The sequence below is a fragment of the Rhineura floridana genome, chromosome 5, assembly GCF_030035675.1.
Source record: "Rhineura floridana isolate rRhiFlo1 chromosome 5, rRhiFlo1.hap2, whole genome shotgun sequence".
NCBI classification, from domain to species: Eukaryota; Metazoa; Chordata; class Lepidosauria; order Squamata; family Rhineuridae; genus Rhineura; species Rhineura floridana.
The window spans coordinates 51,491,614-51,514,225 of NC_084484.1; the positions used below are offsets into that span (position 1 = coordinate 51,491,614).

The 22,612-nt window shown below is 41.0% G+C and overlaps 1 protein-coding gene across 4 annotated transcripts in view; it reads left to right on the forward strand.

Moving 5' to 3' along the window:
• The first annotated feature begins 6,263 nt into the window (after window positions 1-6,263).
• Window positions 6,264-22,612, forward strand: part of MCF2L (MCF.2 cell line derived transforming sequence like) — a 160,631-nt gene continuing 144,282 nt past the window's right edge. For 2 of the 4 annotated variants that reach the window (XM_061626670.1, XM_061626674.1), the window contains exons 1-2: window positions 6,264-6,686; window positions 12,709-12,898. In XM_061626670.1, coding sequence (XP_061482654.1) covers window positions 12,730-12,898 — 169 coding nt within the window. In that variant the 5' untranslated portion in view covers window positions 6,264-6,686; window positions 12,709-12,729. The other 2 variants (XM_061626671.1, XM_061626672.1) reach the window with 2 other exon arrangements.

The following is a 22,612-nucleotide window of genomic DNA, read 5'->3' on the forward strand; positions in this document are numbered from 1 at the left end:
TTTATTTCTACCCATTTCACATTGTTTTCAATTTGGAACCAACTTTATCCACATGAAGATCCAGGATGAATGTGAGAATGCATATACATGTGTTTTTGTACCAATACTGAATGTTGATGCACACACTAGTTTTAATTTTAACTTTTATTTATTTAACAAAAATTTATATCCGGCTTGATTATAATCAAACACCTCAGTGGTTTACCAAAAATATTAAAATTAGAAATTAAAAAAGTAATTAAAACATTTAAAAACATAATTAAAAATTAACTGTAAGCTAAAAAGAGATCAAAATACATCAACATCTACATGTCTGGAGGCTTGCCTAAACAAAAATGTTTTAAAGCAGACCCTGGAAAGAGTACAGTAGAGGTGCCTTCCTGATGTCAATAGGCAGGGAATTCCAAAGTATAGGTGCTGTCAAACTAGAGTTTGCTTTCTTTCAAGTTCAGAATGAATATCTTGTGGCACTTGTAACAGTGCCAGTTGCACAGATCGAAGCACTTGAGTGGGCACATAGGAGGTAATGTGATCCCACAAGTAAACTGGTCCCAAACTGTTAAGGGCTTTATATACCAACAACACCTAGAACTTGGCCTGAACACTAGAACAAATATTAACAAATGCAGATGTCCAAGCAGAGGTATTATATTCTGATCAGGGCCACATTCATACCATATGTTTATTCCACTTTAAACAGTCATGGCTTCCTCCAAAGAATCATGAGAAGAGTAGTTTGTGAAGGGTGCTGTGAGGAGACCCCTATTCCCTTCATAGAGCTATAATTTCCAAAGTTCTCTGGGAAGACAGACTAATGGTTAAACCACTCTGGCAATTATAGTTCTGTGAGGGGAGTAGGTGTCTCCTAACTACTCACCGCACCCTCCACAAATTACTCTTCCCAGGATTCTTTGGGGGAAGCCATGACTGCCGAAAGTGAAATAATAGTAGAAAAATGTAGTGTGAATGTGGCCAGAGGCTCACTCCTGTCAGCAACTGTGCTCCAGCACTCTACACTAACTGCAGTATTTGGATCAAGTGCAAAGGAAGCCCCACATAGAGTGTATTGCAGTAATCCAGTCTTGGAAGTCACCAATGTCTGAATTACTATGGTCAAGCTCTCCAGGTCCAGGAATGGTTGTAGTTGTCATACCAGGCACAGCTGCTAAAAGGCACTTCTAGCTCCTGAGTCCACCTGGTCCTCCAATGACAAATCTGGATCCAGAAGCACCCCCAGACTGCTTATTTGCTCCTTCAGGGAGAGTGCAAACCTTTCCACCACAGTCAATTGACCAATTTCTTGAACACGGGAACCACTCACCTACAGTGTCTCTATCTTGTCAAGATTCAGACTCAGCTTATTTTCCCTCAGTCTAGGGCCTGCACAGCCTCTCCTGATTCAGGTATTACAGAGAAATAGAGCTGTGTCATCAGTGTACTCCTGATGGTGGCTCCCAGCAGCTTTGCATATTAAATAGCATTGGGGATAGAATAGTGCCCTGCAGCACAACATAGTGTAATTAACAGTCTCCTAATGCTACCTTCTGGACTCAGTCCTGTAGGCATCGGTTGACTTGGCATCTCCCTCCACACAGAAGTTGGATTTAGGCTGCATTCAGACATGAAGTTTTATATTTATATTGGATTAGTTTTGATTATAAAGCTAGTGCTTCTGTCCTGATTTCAATGTTACTTTTACACTGCAGAACTTGTTGTGTTATGGAACTGTGGCTTTTTGATTGATACACAGCCATGTCATGCTAAATTTCATTCACACCTGTGGGCATGTTGTGTGACACAACAAAAAATGTCATTGGGCATGTCACCACTTTTCCTACACATGTGTTCTGTTCCCCCATGATTCACTGTGCAGTATATAAAAATACCACCCAAAATGTCTATACATGAGCAGTGGAGGTGTGAGCCGTAAAAACTGCAGAAAACTTACAATGCAAATCTCCCATAATATTCCAGGTTACAAATGGATTTTTTTCTGGAAACAATTAACATAGGAATGAGTGCGAAACTTCCATCTGGAAATCTAGCAGAATCTATTTTATTTATTAATTTACTTATTTGTGTGCTGCTTTCCACACAAATGTGCCCAAAGTGGCTCACAGCACAAAAGAAAAAATGCATATCAATGTAACATTACAATAACAATCCAATGACTATTCAAACACAATTTAACAGCCCAGACAAAGAATTCATTTTGATAACCTAAATGTTATAACATTTAAAATACATTATAAAATACACTATCAGAACATACAAAACAGAGTCAGATGTGAAAAACATTTCGGGGACAGTGAAATATCAACAAAAATATAAGCAGCAGCCAGTTCTTCAAAAATGCCAAATGCTGGACACAGCAAGCAGATTTCTTCAATTATGGAACAGTCTCCCCGATGAGGTGCACCTGGCGCCTACTCTTCTATCTTTTCGGCGGCAGGTTAAAACCTTTTTATTCTCCCAGGCATTTTAATGTCTAATGTTTATTATTAAGTTAATTTTATACCAAGTGTTACATGCTCAAGCTGTATGTTTTTAGTGATTTTACCTGATTTTTATTTTACTGTATTGTATTTTATTCCTTGCTGTGAACCGCCCAGAGAGCCATAGGCTAAGGGCGGTATAGAAATGGAATGAAATAAATAAATAAGCCTGAAGTAAAATGTTTTCTCTCCTCCCTTGGTGTAAGGGCTGGTGTTATCAGGCAGAGCAGATTTAACATGTAAAAGATCCCATAAAATGCAAAAATTAACAAGTAAAGAAATGGGAAGATGGAATAAAGTGACTTCTGAATGCAGCCTAAGGCTGGAATCTTGTACACACTACCTGTATAGGTATTACTTCTGAGTAAGCATGCATAGAATTGCACTGTTAAGATACATACAACATCACCAAAACCAATCTGAAAGAAGAGCAACTAGTATTCATCCAGCTAAATTGGCCAAGGAGTTCTACTTACATTTGAAGGCAATGTTCATAATGCCCTGTATGTGGTGCATGTGAAAGTACTGCCATTAGTGATGGGACCTGCCTAACCCTGGGTTCACCAGTGTAGTGCCTGTTGTTGGTGTTGAAACAATGATCCTTCAACATCAACTTTGTTGGACTGGCCATGTTGTTCAAATGCCTGATCGCTGTCTTCCAAAGCAGCTACTTTACTTCCAACTTAAGGATGGAAAATGGAATATCGGTGGACAGCAAAAGAGGTTTAAAGATGTTCTTAAAGCGAATCTAAAAAAATGTAACATGAGCATCGAGAACTGGGAAGTCTTGGCCCATTAACCCCCCAAATGGAAGTTGGTTATTATCAAAGGTGCTATGGACTTTGAAGAAGCATGAATACAGGGTGAATGGGACAAACGAGCCAAGCGGAAGGCACGTCAAACAAATCCTCATTGCGACCATCTTCCATCTGGAAACCTATGTCCTCAATGTGGGAGGCTGTGTGGATCCAGAACTGGCCTCCACAGTCACTTATGGACCCACTGTTAAAGACCTTACCCTGGAAGACAATCTTACTCGGCCACGAGTTATTGCCAATGAATGAATGAATGCCTGTAGGTGTAATGGTGCCTTTGAGGACTTATCCCCACCCTGCCTCTGAAGCCTCTGTTCTCCCCTCACTGCGTCCACTTCCTCTTTTTGTTCTGTATGCTTTTCAAGGCTTAAACTGGCAGCTGAACAGAAAGTGGCACAACAAGAAGTGTTGAGGGGGGGGGGGAGGAGAAAAACAGAGCAGCCAGAATGGGAGGTGAGAAGCTGCAGCAATCAGGAGAGAAAATGGAGTGCCAAAGACAGAGATGCGCATGCACACGCACACACGATCCAGCAGGAACCATAAAGCAAAAACCATTAAAAATGCAGTAGAAACAAAGGTTTTCATAGGGTCTTCCCACCCACCTCCATCAAATCAGAGATCATAGGGGGGGGGTGATGCCCAGAGCGCTCTCAAAATTCCAAATGTGCCACCAAAAGACTGGTGACCGCTGACCTACCCCAGATAAAGTTTTTTTTAGGAATGATGTATTTAATGAATACTTGATACTTTGTTTTACAATAAAGATGCAATTATGCAGAATTTACTCACAAGTAGACCCACTGGTCCTTGAGCTGTTTCTGTATTATCTAAACTGCATGAGAAAGAGCTAAGATAGCTTGACCACTGTTGTCCACGCACTGGTAACCTCCAGGCTGGATTACTGGAATGTGCTCTATGTGGGGCTGCCCTTGAGGTTGGTCCGGAAGCTGCAGCGGGTGCAAAATGCGGCAGCGAGACTGTTCACTGGGGCAGGGTATCGCCAACATGTCACCCTGCTGCTGAAAGAATTGCACTGGCTGCCCATTTGCTGCCAGGCCAAGTTCAAGGTTCTAGTTTTGGTGTACAAAGCCCTACACAGCTTGGGACCAGGATATCTGAAAGACCGTCTTACCCCTTATATACCCAGTCGATCACTGTGCTCTGCAGGTGAGGGCCTCCTGCAGATACCATCTTATAAGGAGGTTCGTTCTACACAATATAGGAAATGGACCTTTAGTGCGGCGGTACCTACCTTGTAGAATTCCCTCCCCTTGAATATTAGGCAGGTGCCATCTCTGCTATCTTTTCAGTGCCTTTTGAAGACTTTCCTCTTTCAACAAGCCTTTTAAATTGAGACCTATCCCAGTCTGCATCTGTTAGAATTGCTTGTTAATATGTTTTTTTAAAACAATGTTTTAACCCTTTCTTTTAAAGCTTAAAAAAAACATTTTTAACGTTTTGTTTGAATGTACTTCAAGGTCTGTTTTTATGATTTTTTAAAGTGTTTTTAACGCTTCTGTTTGCCACCATGGTTTTGTGCTGGGAGGAAGGGCGGGATATAAATCAAATAATAAATAAATAAACAAATAAAATAAGCATCTGCACTATAAATCTTTACAGGGAGATTAGACAATTTTATGGAGCAGCTATTAGCCTTCAAACTAAATGGAATACTTGAGCAGAGAGATTGGCGGCATTTGCATATCACAGTTTAAACCATAGTTAACTGCTTTTTGAAAGTGAGCCAGCACATGCTTTGTACCCAAGCCTGAGTACCCAGAGGAGATCCTGTGGCTAGCACCCTTGATTAGGCACCAAGTTGCATGGGAAAGAGGAGATGCAATCCTGAGAAAGGATATGTGCCAAGAGATTGACATCATAAAGTGCCAGCTGACCAACTGATGGATGAGATACCACGGACTCAGTGAAGATATCAAAAGAACATCACAATATTATCAGACTATAAAGACACCCCAGCTTCACCAGAAGATTTGAGAAGTTTCTACCGCAGCCAGCATTGAGACTCAGACAGCATGTCTCCTCCCCACTTCTCCAAGTCTCGTTTTCCTTGCTACAGAAAACTGGTTGGCCACCAGCAGTGTGATTGTGTGAATATGAAAGATCAGGAATATTGGGCATCTCTATTTCTGCGTTTTACCATTCCTGCAATGGGGTGACTCACAAGGGCACTCCTGGCTGTGTTCAATTGGGCATCTTTCAATAAATCTTTTAAAATGTTTACAGTAGCGTAGTCCCAAAACTCCTTCCGCTAGTATCCTGTTGCCACCAGCCTGATCAACTGGGAGCTCTGGGTACATTGGTAAGACCTGATTCCCCGACACTACTTGTGAATGCTTTAATTTGATCTGTGTTTGAGTTCAGATCCTTAGGTTGCTTAACCAAGGCTTAGGGAAGAGCCAAATTCTTCCAAGGAAGCTTTGGAGGGCCAGTGTCAGACGCTGTCATCCTTGGGCAGCTGGAAAGTCCCACTGTCCTGGCAGGGCCCACTGCTGGCACCAGCTAACCCCCCCCCGACTTTTTTTCTGGCCTGCATTCTGAGCAGCGCTGAGTGTCATTCTTGGGAATGTAAAGGGTGGTTATTAGGACCCTTTTGCCCCTACGTCCCCCTCAGACCAGGAGCTGGTCCTGACGCAGTGGCTTGAGCCAAGAATGCAGCTCTTGGAAAGCTTATTTTGATTTCTCTTAATATAACCATTTATATTTTGCCCCCCCTTAATATAACCATTTACAGCGCAATCCTAACCATGAAGTAGGTCTCATTGATTTCAGTGGGTCTCGCTCAATCATGTGCGCCTGAGTCCAGTCACCAGCGGGACCTACTCCCAGGTAAGTGAATATAGGATTGCAGCCTAAGCGCGACTTCGCCCTGAAAAAAGAAAGAGCTGGAACGGAGAAACACGGGGAGGGAAGAGCAGATACGCCGAGCACCGGGGCGTTGGGTTACTTCCGTTTCTCAGGTCTTCTTGCTCAGTGTAGCGCATCCTCCGCTCCCTCAAGCAACAAAGGAGCTCACAGCATCCTTCTCCCGCTCAGCTTCATTCCCGCCTAGAATAACGGAGGCTTGGAGTGGGTGGCGCTCAGCTGTAGGCGAGAAGATGAGGAGCGCGAATGCTTCTTTTCCGCGGGTCTCTCTCCCGCGACCAAACTTAACGGGGCTCGCGTGGCCCTAGAGGAGGGAGGGAGTGCCTTTCCCCGCCGCAGGGTGGCGACAAAGGCGGAGAGGAGCTTACAAGGGGGGTGGGGGAGAGGCGCAGACGGCCACATGCATAAACCGACTTTTGTAGGCGAGAGTACCTTGCTGGGCAGCGTTGTCGTCTTAAAAACCACCGCAACTACTAACACCAGGGACCTCGAGGTGAGGGAGTCATGTGCTTTGTGTGTTTGTTTGGGTTAGGCGGCTCCTCCTCCTCTTGTTTTGTCAAAGGTAACCGTCTTTCGAAGGGGAAAGAGTCCCGGTTCCTCCCGCCTTTAGCAGCTTTCCTCCTGTGTCGATCACTACGTTAGTTAGGGGTGGCGGCCGCTGCTCTTGGAGGTGGGGGGTTGCGTTGTCTCGTCCTTTTTTGCCGGGAGAGGAACTGATTTCTTTGTCGTCTTCGAAACCTGAGTGGTATAGTGGTGAGGAAAGGTTTGCTGCTGGCTATGGGCAAAATGTTCTGATTTTTTTCTCCCAAGTATGGGTTTCTCTGAGTTTGTAAAAGCACCAGATGCCGTGTTTTTCTTTGAGAACACCAGCAGATTGGATCTGTATTTCATTTGGATGGTTTAGGAGAAGAGCCATAGTCCTACGGTTGGGGCATATGGCTTGCCTGCAAAAGGTGCCAGATTCAGTGCCTGGGGTTCCCATGTAGGGCTGGGGAAAATGTGTGTCTGAAACCTAAAAAAACTGCTGTAGATAATATTGAGCTAGATGGACCAATGGTCTGACTCGGTATAAGACAACTTCCTCTGTTTTCTGTTTTATTTTGTTTGCTCATAAGTTCCACTACGTTCAAGGGTATTCCCTTATTTTAGTACCTGTGCTGTGAAACTGGTTTGACTTGTTAACTGCGAGGACACCACTTCAGTATTTCAGTATTCAGTATATATTTCAGCCTGAAATATATATTTAAATAAAATATGGTAAACATTACAAGATGCTTACTTTATGTGTGTGCTAAAAATTGATTAGGATTTCAAATCTGTGCCCCTCCTCAGTTATGCAGTATGGCTAGCTCAGAGTGTTGTAATATTCTGAAAAAAACACTCAAAATAATATTTTATTAAACATTTCAGGCCTACCTTCTTATCCTGTATGAATGAGTCATTGGAAGGACCAATCTTAAGATTTTTTCTGTATCAACAAGAATTAGGAACATTTAGCATTGAAACACTTGTGTTGTTAAATATTACCAGAGTTTTCTCTTTCTTACGCACTTTGCAACAACACCTGTAATTTCCATTGTTGTGTAGATGAAGGAATTAGACACGGTGTATCTTCCAGTGTCATAGGGTAGAGACACACTGTTCTGCTGGTTCCAGTGCATCTCTGCTTCAGTTTTCTGAAAATGGGGGCATGCAATGCTAGTCAAACTCTACCCCTTTTTACGTAAAACCTGGTGGGATCAGCTCGAGTGCATTTTTTAAAATTCAACTTCAAACAACTTTTGCAACTGATTGGCAGATCAAGCCATTGCCCCTCCAGGTATAGCCAATGGAAATGCTTTGCTGTAGATGACTAGCATGCTCACAGCCATAGACTTGGTACAGGAGTGAGAAAAGCTGCACCTGTTGAAATTCCTTCACTTACAAAAGCTACTGAAAGGCACAGGGTCACAGCCTTGAACTCTGTTGTATGTCCTTTTTCACATTGCAGCAATGATGCAAAATACGCTGCTTTCATTATGTGTGGATGTATCACTTCCAGTGATGAGCAAAAGGTAGATAAGGCTGTCCTGATAGACCTCTGTGTGATATTGCAGTAGATCAGCAAATGTTTCAGACTTCCAAATGTATACCAAATAGCAACAACAATATACATTTTTCTACCTGTACCAAGAACAAATTCCTACACTCAGGCTCTGAACACGCTAGTAGCCAGAGTAAAGCATTTTCATTAGCCACACCTGGAGGGGAACGGGTTGATCTGCCAATCAGTTGCGAAATCTCTTTGAAGCTGAATTTTTTAAAAAGCAGTCGAGCTCATCCCATCAGGTTTTACAGTAAAAAGGGGTGGGATTTGACTAGCATCGTATGATCCCATTGTCAGAAGAGAGAGGTGGAGACACACTGGAACCGGCAGAACAGTGAGTGTGTTTCTACCCTCAGAATGTGCCTATAGGCACTCTATTACTTAATTCTAACTGTTGGTCTTGGGGTTCAAAATGAAAAAGAAAAAATAAAGTACGTCTGACAAACCAGAAGTCTACCCACTACTGAGATACAGAATAGTTGGTGGATGAGAGAGCGCTCTTGTTCTTTATCATTCTAAAGTCACTTAAATCCCACAATCTTTTGAATTATTATTTTTCCTTTGTGCATTGTTACAGACTCAGTGGGGCTTGCTTCCCCTGAAAGAGCATAACTGGAAACTTGACTTTGAGAAAGAGTGACACTTTCATTGTTTGTAGCAAACCTGTTATACTCTGAAACTGGGAAATCAGATTGGAAGAAAGCTCCTTTCCAACATACATAGATGTTGTACCTATGCATAAGGCAAGTCAGGTTTGCGGATAATAGGAAGGATGGCCTAAAATGGAGAAACTCTTCTCTAAGTGCTGTAACCTCTCTGAGTATGTGGATACTCTCTGGGCAGGAAATTGATCTTTAGGGCATGACTGGTATTTCCATAGAGAACCAGTGTGGTGTAGTGGTTAGAGTGTTGGACTTTGACCTGGGAGACCAGAGTTTGAATCCCCACACAGCCATGAAGCTCACTGGGTGACCTTGGGCTTGTCACTGCCTCTCAGAGGGAGGCAATGGTAACCCCCCCTCTGAATACTGCTTACCATGAAAATCCTATTCATAGTGTCACCATAAGACAGGATCGACTTGAAGGCAGTCTATTTCCATTTACATTTTTGTATTTTCATATATAGGGAAATAGGGCCTCTCCCTGGTTTTAGTTGTATTCAAGGCAAAGAATTTACCAATAAAATGAATGCCACATTGTGCAAGTAAATTGATGAATACTGAACAACTCGATCATTTTTCTGGAACATAAATACTGACTTAATGTGAAAAATTTAGAATTGTATGATTCAGACGTTGAATGAAGTATTCGTATGAGTAGGTGGTGTCTATTGGAACTGGTAGAATGGAAGGTAGGGAGACTAACAGTAGGTGGAGCCAGAGTCAATGACATGCAGAACCACCAATTCTAATTTCATCCCCATCCGCCTGCCTGCCTGCTGAGGTTTACAAGGACAGTAGTGAGACTAAGGAAGAGAAGCTGCCATGTGCAGTGCCACCCTGTGGACTGGTTGTAAGTAAGAAAGTGGAGGCTGGGTGAGGCCAGATTGAGGGTTGGAGAGGCAGTGTCCCATTCTCCCAAATGGAACAACCTCCACTGATGTACAGAGCAACATAGTGCATATCTATTCAGAAGTAAGTCAAATTAAGTTTAATGAGATTTAACTTTCAGGTCAGAGTGTAGGACCACAGCCTTGGCTAGAGGTAATTTACATGTTGAAAGGATAAATAGTGGGCTTTTTTGAAAAAAAGAAGTGTGTACATGGGGATCAGTAATCTGAACTCTGGCTGGGGAGCAGTAGGACAGAGCCACTGCTGCATACGAAGCCCTGCTATACATGCTGGCCAGAGCGGGGTGTGTGTGTTAAATCCACAGTTTTTTGTATGTGTGCCAGCTCTAGACTGATGGTGCAGAGAGATCAGAATTGGGCATCTCTCCAGGAGCTGGACCAGCTTAGGATCCAGGGGATTCTTGGGCTGCCCAATTCTGCTCCCCAAAAACATCTCTGCCATGCTTTCTGCTGGATCCTTACCCTCCAGCAACACATATTTGAGGTTAGAATTGCAGTTTGAAATATTGTTTATATCTGTAGAGAAAGAAAATTGCTAGCAGCCCAATCCTGTGTTGTTTTGTTGGACATAAGTTCCATTGTGTTTAACAGAGCTTATTCTCCAGATAGGTATGCAGCTTTAGGCTGCTATCCCAGCTAGACGTACTTGGGAGCAAGTACCATTAAACACAATGTTTACTTGGAAGTAATAGCTGAATTGATCATCTTGAACTGGTTATCTTAGTCTTGTATAAACTATTTAGTACATTATATTTTAAGTAAAGGGCTCGCACTAAAGATTTACATTTGGAATTTTGATCCACTTTTTTATTGACCTAAATATTGTAAAGAGAAATGGCAACAGGAAGGATGAAGTGATATCATGTAATATAATCTCTTTCAGTTTAATTGTTCTCTTTTTCCTGTAAGGTTGGAAAACGTAATGTCTTAAATTAATTTGCAATTACATTTTGCTTTAAACTGCTTGACTACTGAATTTCTCTTGTATTATTCCACCGGAAATGTTATGCTCTTCTCCAAGGACTTTTCAAATATGGAATGTTTATCAAGGAGAATAGGAATGTAGTGGTATTTTTCTTCTGCAGAGGGGAAAAATGTATGTAGATCTTAAAGTATTAAAGCATTTTTTCATACCCTTTAAAAAAATTCATGTCAATTTTAATTTTGAGAAAAATAGGACTGAAACTTTTGTGGTTTCTCAGAACCCTTTAGGCACTTCACAACATGTAAGTATAACAGATTTAACCATAAAAACACAACATTTTAACAGGTGAAAACAATCCCAAAACATTAAGAGTAACCTATGAGCAGCAACTCAACAGCAGAAAGAATAGCCTTTCTCTGTAAGTGCTTGCTAGAACAATTTTTAGCTTTATTTTTCATCTAGATGAATAAAGCATTAATAGTAAACAGCCTGCCAAACTTCCCTGGGGGCAGAATTCTGAATGAGGGTTCCACTATTGAAAATGCCTTTGGCTATATGTGGCTTTTAGTTTGTTGCCTGGTTAAAAATGAACAAAAACAGAGAATTTAATGCATTTTAAATGTCTTCTGTCTTGGTCAAAAATCATCTCTGCGAAGGGTTTATGCAATATGGTTATGTTACAGCTTTCTTGGGTTTGGAGTTGTTGCTTCTGAGTTTTTGGACACAGATTGCTGGAATACTGACAGTCCCAGGGTTTTTTAATCTTCTATGCTCTCTCTTTTTAAAATAGCCTCTTGCCCTCTGCTTGATGACAGAGCATCTGAAAGGACTGGAAACCAGAAATAAAAAGTACCCTGAATGCTAGTTCATGAGAGCAATTCTATATGTTTACTCAGAAGCAAGTCCTGTTGAGTCCAATGGGATTTACTCCCAGATAAGTGGATACAGGATTATAGCCTCTGTGACTTTTGGCCCAATAATCCGTCTGATTATTGAACATATTGTCTAGTCAGTGCCAGCTATCTCGATAATCCCACCAGGTTTGGCTTGTGAGAGGTGCTCTGATGCTTCCCAATATGCTGGAAATGATTTTCTGAAAAGGAATGCTACATGATGATGATGATGATGATGATGATGATTTTATTTATTGGTCGCCTATCTGTCCAGGTTAGTGGACACTCTAGGCGACTTACAATAGCAAAAGCTATACATAATATACAATATACAAAACAACCACAGTCCTAAACAATTTAAAACCAATTTCCAATTAAAACATCCTAAAATTAACCCTCCTCAATTCCATAGGCCTGCCTGAATAGCCAGGTTTTTAAGGCTCGACGAAAACCTATCAGGGAGGGAGCATGTCGGAGATCATACAGGAGAGAATTCCAAAGGGTGGGGGCCACAACCGAGAATGCCCTCTCTCTGGTCCGTGCCAGCCTAGCTGTTTTAGCCGGTGGGACCGAGAGAAGGTCTTGAGAGGCTGATCTTGTCAGGCGGCATAATTGGTGATTCTGGAGGCGTTCCTTCAGATAAACTGGGCCGAAACCGTATAGGGTTTTAAAGGTCAACACCAACACCTTGAATTGGGCCCGGTAGACAACTGGTAGCCAGTGAAGATCTATTAATACTGGGGTGATGTGATCACGGCGACGGCTGCACTTAATATATACAGCATTGCAAAGTGTGAAATAATCAGCTGCTTGGTCTTTTGTCTAAAAAACATTTGTACAAATTATGTATTTGTTTGGCCTACAAAATATGCAAAACTGTATTCTTTCAGATTTTCCTTAAAGTGGCCTTCAGTTTAGAATGAGTGATCTGCTTTGCTTGAAGCATGTGGAAAACCTAAGAACATGAGCATGCCCCAGATAAGTTGCCACTGTTTCGATCACTTGTGGAAGAAACTTTTTTTATTTCTTTTTAAATTATAGGAATCGGAGTAAAATATTTTCATGTCTAATTACTGGAGGTTTCTGCTGTGTAAGGAAAATGGAAGTTGCAACTGTTTTTCGAAAGACAATCAACTTAATGAAGGGAAAGAAGACATGGACCACCACATTGTGGTATCGGACATCATCCGGCTTGTGGAAGACAAGCAGAAGGTGATGGCAGTACAGCCAGGTAAGGTAATCTCTGCTGCATCTTGGAGACATGTTTCCTGAGCTGCATGTTACAATAAAATATATGTTCCTTTGGCTGAGATTAAGGCTACAATCCTATGCCCACTTAATTTAGGAATAAATTGCATTGATCACAGTATAGAGATGTAAAATTTCCAGAAATTTTGAAGCCATGGAAAAAATCTGCTTTTTTCAAGAAAAAATTGTTGTTGTTTTTTTGAAAAATTGAAAAATGCAATATTAGCACTTTTTACAGGTTGAAAGTCACTTTGTTACTTCAGGAACATCAAAGGTAATTATGTACAAGTTGGTTTGGCATAAAATTATTACATTTGGTATAGTAAAAGTACAGTTATTACAAATTGAATTTACTTTTTTAAATTTTTACTTTTTTTGGTAACAAATGGATTTGCAGGAGCTTGAACTGTAAGGAACACCTGAACTGTAAAGAACCTCTTTCGTTTTGCCAGTTTTTGAGGAGCAGGCAAAAAACAATTTAAAAAAGACAGAAGAAACCATCAACATTAAGAACAAAGAAAATTATTTGTCTCCTCTAGTCCTCCACAGTGTCAAGCAGACATAAAGCATCCATTCCCATAAAAATAACTGAGAAAAAGAGGGGGGACCAAGATTCAGTGAAACATTTTATTGATCATGCTAAAATAAAACATTCCATAATCCATATTTTCTTCATTTTTTTCAATTTTTCCAATTTTCGGGGGGGAAACAAAAAAGGCTTTGGGAAAAATGGGGAAAACAGTTTTTTCTGAATTTTTCTGGTTTTTTTCTGGGCCTTCACATCTCTATCATGGTGGAACCCTTCCTTCTGAGTAAACATGCATAGGATTGCTCTGCAAAGGTAGAATAATTATTTTTGTTAATGCCGTTTTTATTAAATTTTTCAGTAGGGTAGGATAATTATTGAATTCAGCTTGAGAGGAAATAAGCATGAGTGAGTGAGTTGGATGTCAGATGAATAATCTAGGGTTGCAAATGCTTTCCCCCCCATCTTAAGTATTAGAGCCCAGATAAAAGGCTGGAAGAGATTAAGAAGCTCTTCTTGCTAATGGTTTTAAAATGCCATAATGCCTGGTATAATAGCTAACCCAATATTTATAGTAAATCAGATCGAAGCTTAATGTCTTTTGAACCTTGGCCCTGGAACATTAGATTACTGACTCTAAAATTTGTAAGAATAGTAAGAAAGCACAAATCCTTATTCCTGATAAAGGGAAGCAGTTGATCAACCAATTTCAGTCAATAGACAACAGTATCTTGATGCTGGGAATAGTGAATGTTCACAATAGTGAATGTTGTATGAATTTGGGATTACTGGACAATTTTGTGTGTGTGTATCTGTCTGTAAATATTAGAATGAATAAACTGATGATATATTATGTAATTTGGAGCTTTGAAATGGGCTTTGGCTATTGCTTCTTGGTTTGTCAGTGAAGTATGATATTGCTATTGGCAGTTTCTTTAACGTTCATACTTTTTAAAAATTACAAAGGAAGATTTTTTAAACAAAATATATATCTAGTTTGAAGCATTACTTAGCACACAAGGATGAGTAATACTTTAAACCTGGTGAATGGTTCAACATGTGTTTTAATTATTTGCCAATACAAGTTCACTGTTCATAGTTATGAGACATCCCTAACGGTTGGTGGGTTGATAATAAATAGTTACCATGAGATTATAAAATAGACTGTAGTAATCCACTGTAAGGCTACAATCTTATCTCTACTTAATTGGAAGTAAGCCCTCATTGAACCCAATGGGATTTATTGTTAAATACTGTAGAAGTGATTATATTTAAAGATTCTGTTGTAAAGATGTTTGTGGGGTTTTGAGGCTGTGTATTCAAATGCATTATATATGTCTCATGTTGCTTAAGGAAATAGTTATCTTTATGATAGCTGTTGCAAGAATTGAGACAGCAAAAAATCAGAAGTCATCCTCTGGTTATACAGTCAGTGAATGGATTGGACAAATCTGGCGGATTATGTTTAGTGAAAACCTGACATATAGTTGTGTAATTAAAGGAATATTAAAGCAAGGCATTTTTTTAGACTTATGGTTTCCAGTAATCTCATAAATGAAGAATCTATCACATTTCAGCCACTGACCTCACAAAAGTCCTTTTGGACTGCCATATTTACCTAATGAAACAAACAGCATGAAGAATACCAATTGAAAAACTGGACTAGCAACTATATTAGGAATTAGAGAGAACTGCAGGTATTATGAAAATTAATAAAGTAGTACCCTTTTAATATTTTCATTGTTTTCTTTATGTTCATCCACAAAATGCAGTCAAAAAAGACCTTTGTAAAAAAAACATTTCTGATGGAACAATGAGCTGTAGATCACTTCCAACAGCCAAGTCTAGATTTGTCTCCTGTCTATGATGTTGATCGAGCACGTACCTGCAAGTAACGTACATGCATATTTAACTCCATTCAGGGCTGTGTCTCTCATCCACCCATTTTGCAACCTAATGTAAAGTGTAGCTTAATTGCTTCCCCCCCCTAAATGTGTAGGGCAAGTAAGCAAAATTACATTAGATTGGTAGTTCCTAGTCCACATATGGCTCAAAATCAATGCTGTATATAAAGCAACAAATAAACTAACGAAGCAGGGAATACATAAAAGTAATGTTGCTAGGAAACTCAGTTCATTTCCTCCTGCATCTTTGACCCAGTTGCCTCTTGCACTCACCTCTATTTTCCTCCTATTTATACAGAAATGACACTGGAGTGGGGTGTTTATGGCAGAAAACTGTGAGGGCAGGAAGGAGGTAATTTGTTAACAAATGTGTGATGCTCTGCCAATAACTTTTCAAACTGCACATAGTATGTGCACTCTCACCTGTATTCTCTCACTTCAGTGTCTCCAATCAGCACATCCATTTCCTGCTTCTGCAAAATGTGAGATAAAGTCATTGAGTTTTATGTTTTGTGCTAACATGATGTCTTTATAGAAGCATTTGTATCTTTTTTCTTATCTTTCATTGTATCCAGTTACTTCAGAACTGCAACTTGCTTTCAGTATCGTTACTCGGTTAATGTTTGATATTGTATAGCTAAACTAATGGATTATATTCGGCAGCTGGTCAAGCTGGTCCTCTTTCTGGAAAAATAGTGATTTATTTCAAATTGTTTACCACCTTGCTTTTGCAGATGCTTCCTCCCCCCACAATTTATGCTACTGTCACTCCCTGCTTAAAGCAACAGGGTTGTCTGACTTACTCAATATAAGCAGATCCTGGTTTTCTGAAATGCACCATGAGCATCCTCATAGTGAATGGATGACAATACTATCCAGGAATTCTTTTATCTTATGGAGTACTTAGTGATGAAAATGGATAGCAATGGGTGGATACAAACTACTGCAAGAATGTAATGGGATTCTGGAGAATAAAGTCATCTACATGCTGGGGTTTGCAAGAGAAAAATGCATTTTCAGGTGTGCAGAACTATGTAGACAACATAGAGGGATTAGGTTCTACCCCCAAGGGCTCAGTCGCCTGGGGTTGCAGGAGGGGTCATAGATCCCTTAGTTTTTGGGGAGTAGGGTCCCTATGTATAAGCCAATCAGCATGAAAGGGGTGCATGTTAGCCAACTGAGGAGAGTCTTCTCACTTGGCTAACAACATGCTTCATTGTCCTTTCATGCTGATTGGCTCCTAGGATAAGTGGGAAGCAAGCTTCGTGGCAAAGTATCTTGGTCTTCCAAATCCTAGTGCCACACTTGGCTTCATTTCAGAATTCTTAAAAGCAAAATGTTTCTGGTATTTTTTGCCCCAAGAGACACATATGGGGGGGGAACCTACACACAACAGTTTTATTCTGGTTTTGTACTTCTGTAATTACAGAAGAGAAGATGAATCTGAGGGTTGGGATTGTGAAGGGTTGTCCAAGTGCCTGGAATCCGTGAGTGGATGGATGGGAAGGAACAAGCTGAAGTTGAACCCTGATAAGACCGAGGTACTACTCGTGGGGGACAAGAGAAGGTTGGGCGACATTGACCTGAAGTTCAACGGGGTGAGTCTACCCCTAAAGGACCAGGTCCGCAGCCTTGGGGTTGTGCTTGATTCCAGGCTGTCCATGGAGGCTCAGATTTCGGCAGTGAGCCGGGCAGCCTGGTACCAACTACACCTCATACGAAGGCTGCAACCCTACCTTCCTGTTCACCAGCTCCCACTGGTGGTACACGCCCTGGTCACCTCTCGTTTGGACTACTGTAATGCGCTCTACGTGGGGTTACCCTTGAAAACTGTCCGGAAATTACAACTGATGCAAAATGCGGCGGCTCGACTATTTACGAATAGTCGCCGCCGAGATCACATCACACCAGTGTTGTTCGACCTACACTGGCTACCAGTTGTCTTCCGAGCCCAATTCAAGGTGTTGGTATTGACCTTTAAATCCCTACACAGTTCCGGCCCAGTTTATCTCACGGAGCGCCTTCAACGCCACCAATTATGCCGCCCGACAAGATCGGCCACACAGGGCCTTCTCTCAATCCCGCCAACAAAAACAGCCAGATTGGCGGGTACAAGAGAGAGGGCATTCTCAGTGGCGGCCCCCACTCTTTGGAACTCCCTCCCACAAGATCTCCGGCACGCCTCTTCCCTAAATGTGTTTCGGAAAGCCTTAAAGACCTGGCTCTTTCAGCAGGCCTTCGGGGTATCCGGGGAGGGTTAATTGTTATAACTGAAATGCCTCCTGCCCAGTTTTAATATTGTTGCTGCAAATGTGTTGTTTTTATATTGTATTACTGTATTTTTTCAATTGTATTTTAACAATTTTGTAAGTCGTCTAGAGTGGCCATTGGCCAGATAGGCGACAAAGAAATTAAATTTATTATTATTTTATTATTTATTTTGTAAGGGACCCTGCACTTCTGAATTTGCCACTACGCTACTGTCCACCTCAACCTACAAACCCAAATGAAATAATATAATAAACCCATGCTTATTAGGATACCTGTAGGAAGCCTCTATACTAAAACTAGGTGTAAAAGGTTTCATTGCAAATATTTTATTGATTTGCCTATAGAAAAGGGTCACATGTTTTGTGAATGGGAAGTAATACACTTTAAAATTAATAATTTGGTATATAATGGATATATGGTGGCAAATACAGCAAGAAAAATGATAAAGCACATCAATCTATAAGGGCAGCATTTGGATATTTATTACGATGCGAATGAAAGTGCAGGATATGGAATAATGGTCTCAAGTTACAGGAAGCCATATTTCTCCTGAACATCAGAAAAACTTCCTGTTAAACCAGTATGACAATAGAACCAATTACCTAGGGAAGTGGTGGGCGCTCCAACACTGGAGGCATTCAGGAGGCAGCTGGGCAGGCACCTGTTGGGGGGTATGCTTTAACTTGGATTCCTGCATTGAGCAAGGGGTTGGACGCGATAGCCTTATAGGCCCCTTCCTACTCTACTATTCAATGATTCTATGAACCTAGTAAGACTTGTGCTCCTCTTCTCTATAGCATGACCACAAGGAGAAGTTCAGAAGCTTTCACTTCTGTTTTTGATTAGCTGCAGCTTATCATTTCATCCATACCCAACAAACTGGTTAATATTAACTATGGTTTATTTGAAACAAACTTTAAACCATGGCTTTGAAACTGTCTTGTTTTAATAAACCATCATTCAAATTAACCACAGTTCAGGTTGGGCATAATTCTAAATTGCAGTTATTAAAAATGAAAGTAAAAGCTTCTAATCATTTCTTTGCAGCCACACTGAGGAAGAAAGCAGAGGGGAGAACATACAAGCTGAGGCTTGCTGCAGCTGCTTCCTATCAAAATAACACTACGGTTTATCATGCCCAAACACAGCCAGTGTTTGTGTCAGTTGTTCAACTTGTTTAAAAATGCAGATTGTCAGTTTATATATTAATATAACTTTCATTTCACATCTGTAATGTTCACCAGCCCTAGAAATCTTGAACAATTATATTTATGATGTGTGGAGCAGGGAGGGTGATCATTCAAACTCAATCAAAAATATTACACTCCCCCCCCCAGTTCAACATCCAGTAGAGCTTTCTTCAGCTGAGCACTGCTAGAAATGGTAATACTGCACTAGCAGGTGTTCTTTAATTAGTCTGGAACAGATTCAGCTGGGCTTTTTATCAACATAGTAGTCCCTACAAAAATATGGAAATTCAGATGAAAAAGGAAATAACACACCCAGGCAGAAAGTCTATTAAGTATTACACATTTTGCTAAATCCAGTTATTTAGTATAAATTCATTCATTAATTCCATATAGTCTCCTGAAGATCAGGAGTATTTGCATAACTTGAATTTTCTTTTTTTTTAGTGAACTACTGGTATACACTTTCTAAGTTATTGTCGGGTCCAGGTTGAGGCTCAGGAACCAGACGAATTGGTGAAAGCAAATCAGTTTTTATTAAAGTAATATCCAGACAAAGACTATGTCGTCTCATGAACTTTAACTACTAAACATAACCTGTGACATAGAAGAGAGTTGACAGAACAAGGAACCACTACTCCCACTGTCCCTTAAGAAGGGTGCAAGCGAGTGCGAATTCTCTCACTCCGCCTCAAAGTGCCCTCATCCACAACCTGCCTCTTCCCCTTCTTTTGCCGCCTCTTTTGCTGTCTCCTTGTACGTGGTGAAGAGGGTGCCACCGCCCCCTCCCCTTCTGAGAAATCTGACTCAGGTATGGGGGAAAGCGGGGGGGCAATGCTTAAACCATCTGGCTGTTTCTCCTTGCTTTTTCCTGGATCAGGAGGGGGTTGAATTCCTCCTTGCTCTCCCTCCTTCTCCAACTCTTCCAAGCTCGGAGGGGGAGGAGGTGTGGGAAGCTCTCGGCAAGAATCTGTGTCTGTTGGACATTCAAGGTCCTCGCTCCCAGACAGTTCTATCTCTGAGATTCCCTCCCCCTCTTCTGCTTCTCCTTCACACGACTCTGGCCAAATGACCCCCTCCCTCTCCTCATCGTCTGAAACTTCAGGGCCCCAATCCTGCATCCTGACAGTTATCTAAGATACAGCTTTTATTTCCTAACGGGATTAAATGGAAGGCAGCTTGGACAAAAATTGCAATTTTCATTGCTTTTAGCTAACTGCTTTGACCAGCATCTCTGAATTTTACCATTAAAGGATTAATTTATATCAGTGTATTTATTTATTATTTGATATATATCCCCCCCTTCCTCCCAGCAGGAGCCCAGGGCGGCAGTTGAAAGTTTTACTGCTACATTTTGTGTTTATAATCAAATGTAAGCTAGAATGGTTACGTGTAATAAATATAATATGAGATACTAAAAAGCTTCAGAAATATTATATGTTGTGTTTACTGCCAGGTAATATCAAGAAAAATGACTTTTTTGGAACTGACAGTAATTTCCCCAAGCAGATTTGTTGTACTTGATACCACCTTGGCGTTATTTATTAAGGCTGCAATCCAATACACACTTACCTGGGAGTAAGCCCAATTGAACCCAATGGAACTCACTTCTGAGTAGACATGTATTGGATTGCAGTTTGTTAGATTATCTAACTATATCTCAAGAGAGAACTCAACATGGTACTTCTTTTAAAAAGGAGTTAAAAAATAATAATAATCTGCAATTATATACAAAACCACTAGTTGGTCCAGCATGGCTTCAAATATACAACAAATTGAATTTGGAAAATCTTCCCTCAAGCAAATAAATGATGACCAACAATATGAAAACATAGGCTTTTGTTAACTTATTATTTGAACTGACAGTAATTCTCCTGAGCAGACTTTATCTGGTGGGTCAAGTAGCCTTGGTGGTTAGGGCTGCAATCCAATACATGTCTACTCAGAAATAAGCTCCATTGGGTTCAATGAGACTTACTCCCAGGTAAGTGTGTATTGGTTTGCAGCCTAGGAGTGCCTATTTCCAGTTATGGCTAGTTTGTCAGATATGGCCCCTTTTGGACAGAGATGACTTGGCTGCTGTACTCCATGCTCTGGTAACTTCCATATTGCAATGCACTCTACGTGGGGCTGCCCTTGAAGTCAATTCGGAAACTTAATCTACTTCAAAATACAGCAGCCAGGTTACTGGCCAGAGCTCCATTTAGAACTCGCATAACCCCTATTCTAAAGCAGCTGCACTGCTTGCCAGTTCATTTCTGGGCCCAATTCAAGGTGTTCATTACAGTTTTTACAGCCCTAAATGATTTAGGTCCCAAATACGTGAAAGACTGCCTCTTTCCCTGCAGACTGTCAGGTGTCCGGATCAGCAGAGGGATTTTCTTGATAGTTGCGCCTTCCTCGAAAGTGCAGGGAATGTCACCCTGGAAGAAGTCTTTCTCTGTGGCAGTCCCTAAATTGTGCAGTTTCCTCCCCACAGAAGTGCACCTAGCATAATTGTATAGCTTCTGCTGTGTGCAGAAGATGCACCTTTTTATCCTGGCCTCTGGAACCTTCTTCTGTTAAGCAGCAAGAAGTTTAAATGACTGAAACTGGTCACATATCTCCTGTGTCTTTCCGTATTCTGATGCCTAGTGACAGGTCTCTACACAGACATGCCTGAAAGAAATTAGAGCAATGATGCTTTTGTAGGGGTTGATTAAAATGTGTGTTTTGCCTCAGATATTTTTCCACTTTCTGATTTCTTCTTATGTTTGTGGATTTATGTCACTCTGGCATCTTGCTTAAGCCTTTTTTGTGGGGAGGGAAGATTTTCAGGGGGGGTTGTCAGGGGGAGGGTTAAAAAACCCTCTGGATTCTGATCTGGATTTGGAGGCTCTCTAGTTACTGAGTATTTTTGAAAAGAAAAGAAAGAGAATCCCAGTTGTGGAATTTAAAGCAATGACTAATATCCCATCTAGTGACCCTTGTATTGCCTCTCCCCTTACTTTCCTTTGTTCTCTCCTCCAGGATTGAAATTTAGACTGCATGGTTCTTGGGCATGGACTGTTCTGTAAAATGTCATATACATCAACCAATTATAGGAAGGGCTGTTCAGTGGTATATAGTACATACTTTTCATGCATAAGGCCCTAGGTTCAGTGCCTGGCATTTGAGATACAGCTGGGAAAGTCTCCTGCCTGGAACTCTGGAAAGCTGCTGCCAGTCAGAATACAGAATTGTGAGCTAGATGATCAATAGTCTGATTTGGCATAAAGTAGCTTCCTAAAACCAGCCCTCGATCACTTAGCAATTGTTGTTTTTTAGAAACTGACATTTGGAAGGAAACTTTTAAAAGTGCAGTATGGTCCTTTGGAATTCCATTTAAATGACAATATCAATTTATTTAAATTCATATCCTGCCTCATCTCCAAATGGAGCCCGATGGCACAGGGATGGTTTGCCTTTAGTAATCTTTGGCTGCAGTTAATGTTCTGGAACCTGATCTGTGCAGGTTGACATTCCTAATAGGGTGAACCGATAGATCTCATGGAGATAGCCTATGCATAAAGTACTTCTGTTTGTATGAGTTGGTTAATACCTAATTATCTTGAGTCCTCAGTGTGGTATCTATGTGTACCGTGTCCCCAGAACCTCCTTAGCACCCATGGAGGCCCACAGCCCCTCCCAGTGTTTGAAATTTATTATTTATAGCCGTGGGTAGTGATTGGGCTGGCTGGAAATCAAGGTGCAGGACTTTAGCTGCTCTGCACTCTCCCTGTCCTTTCCCCAAAATGGCTATGGCCCCTGTGTGGCAAAGGAAAAGAAGA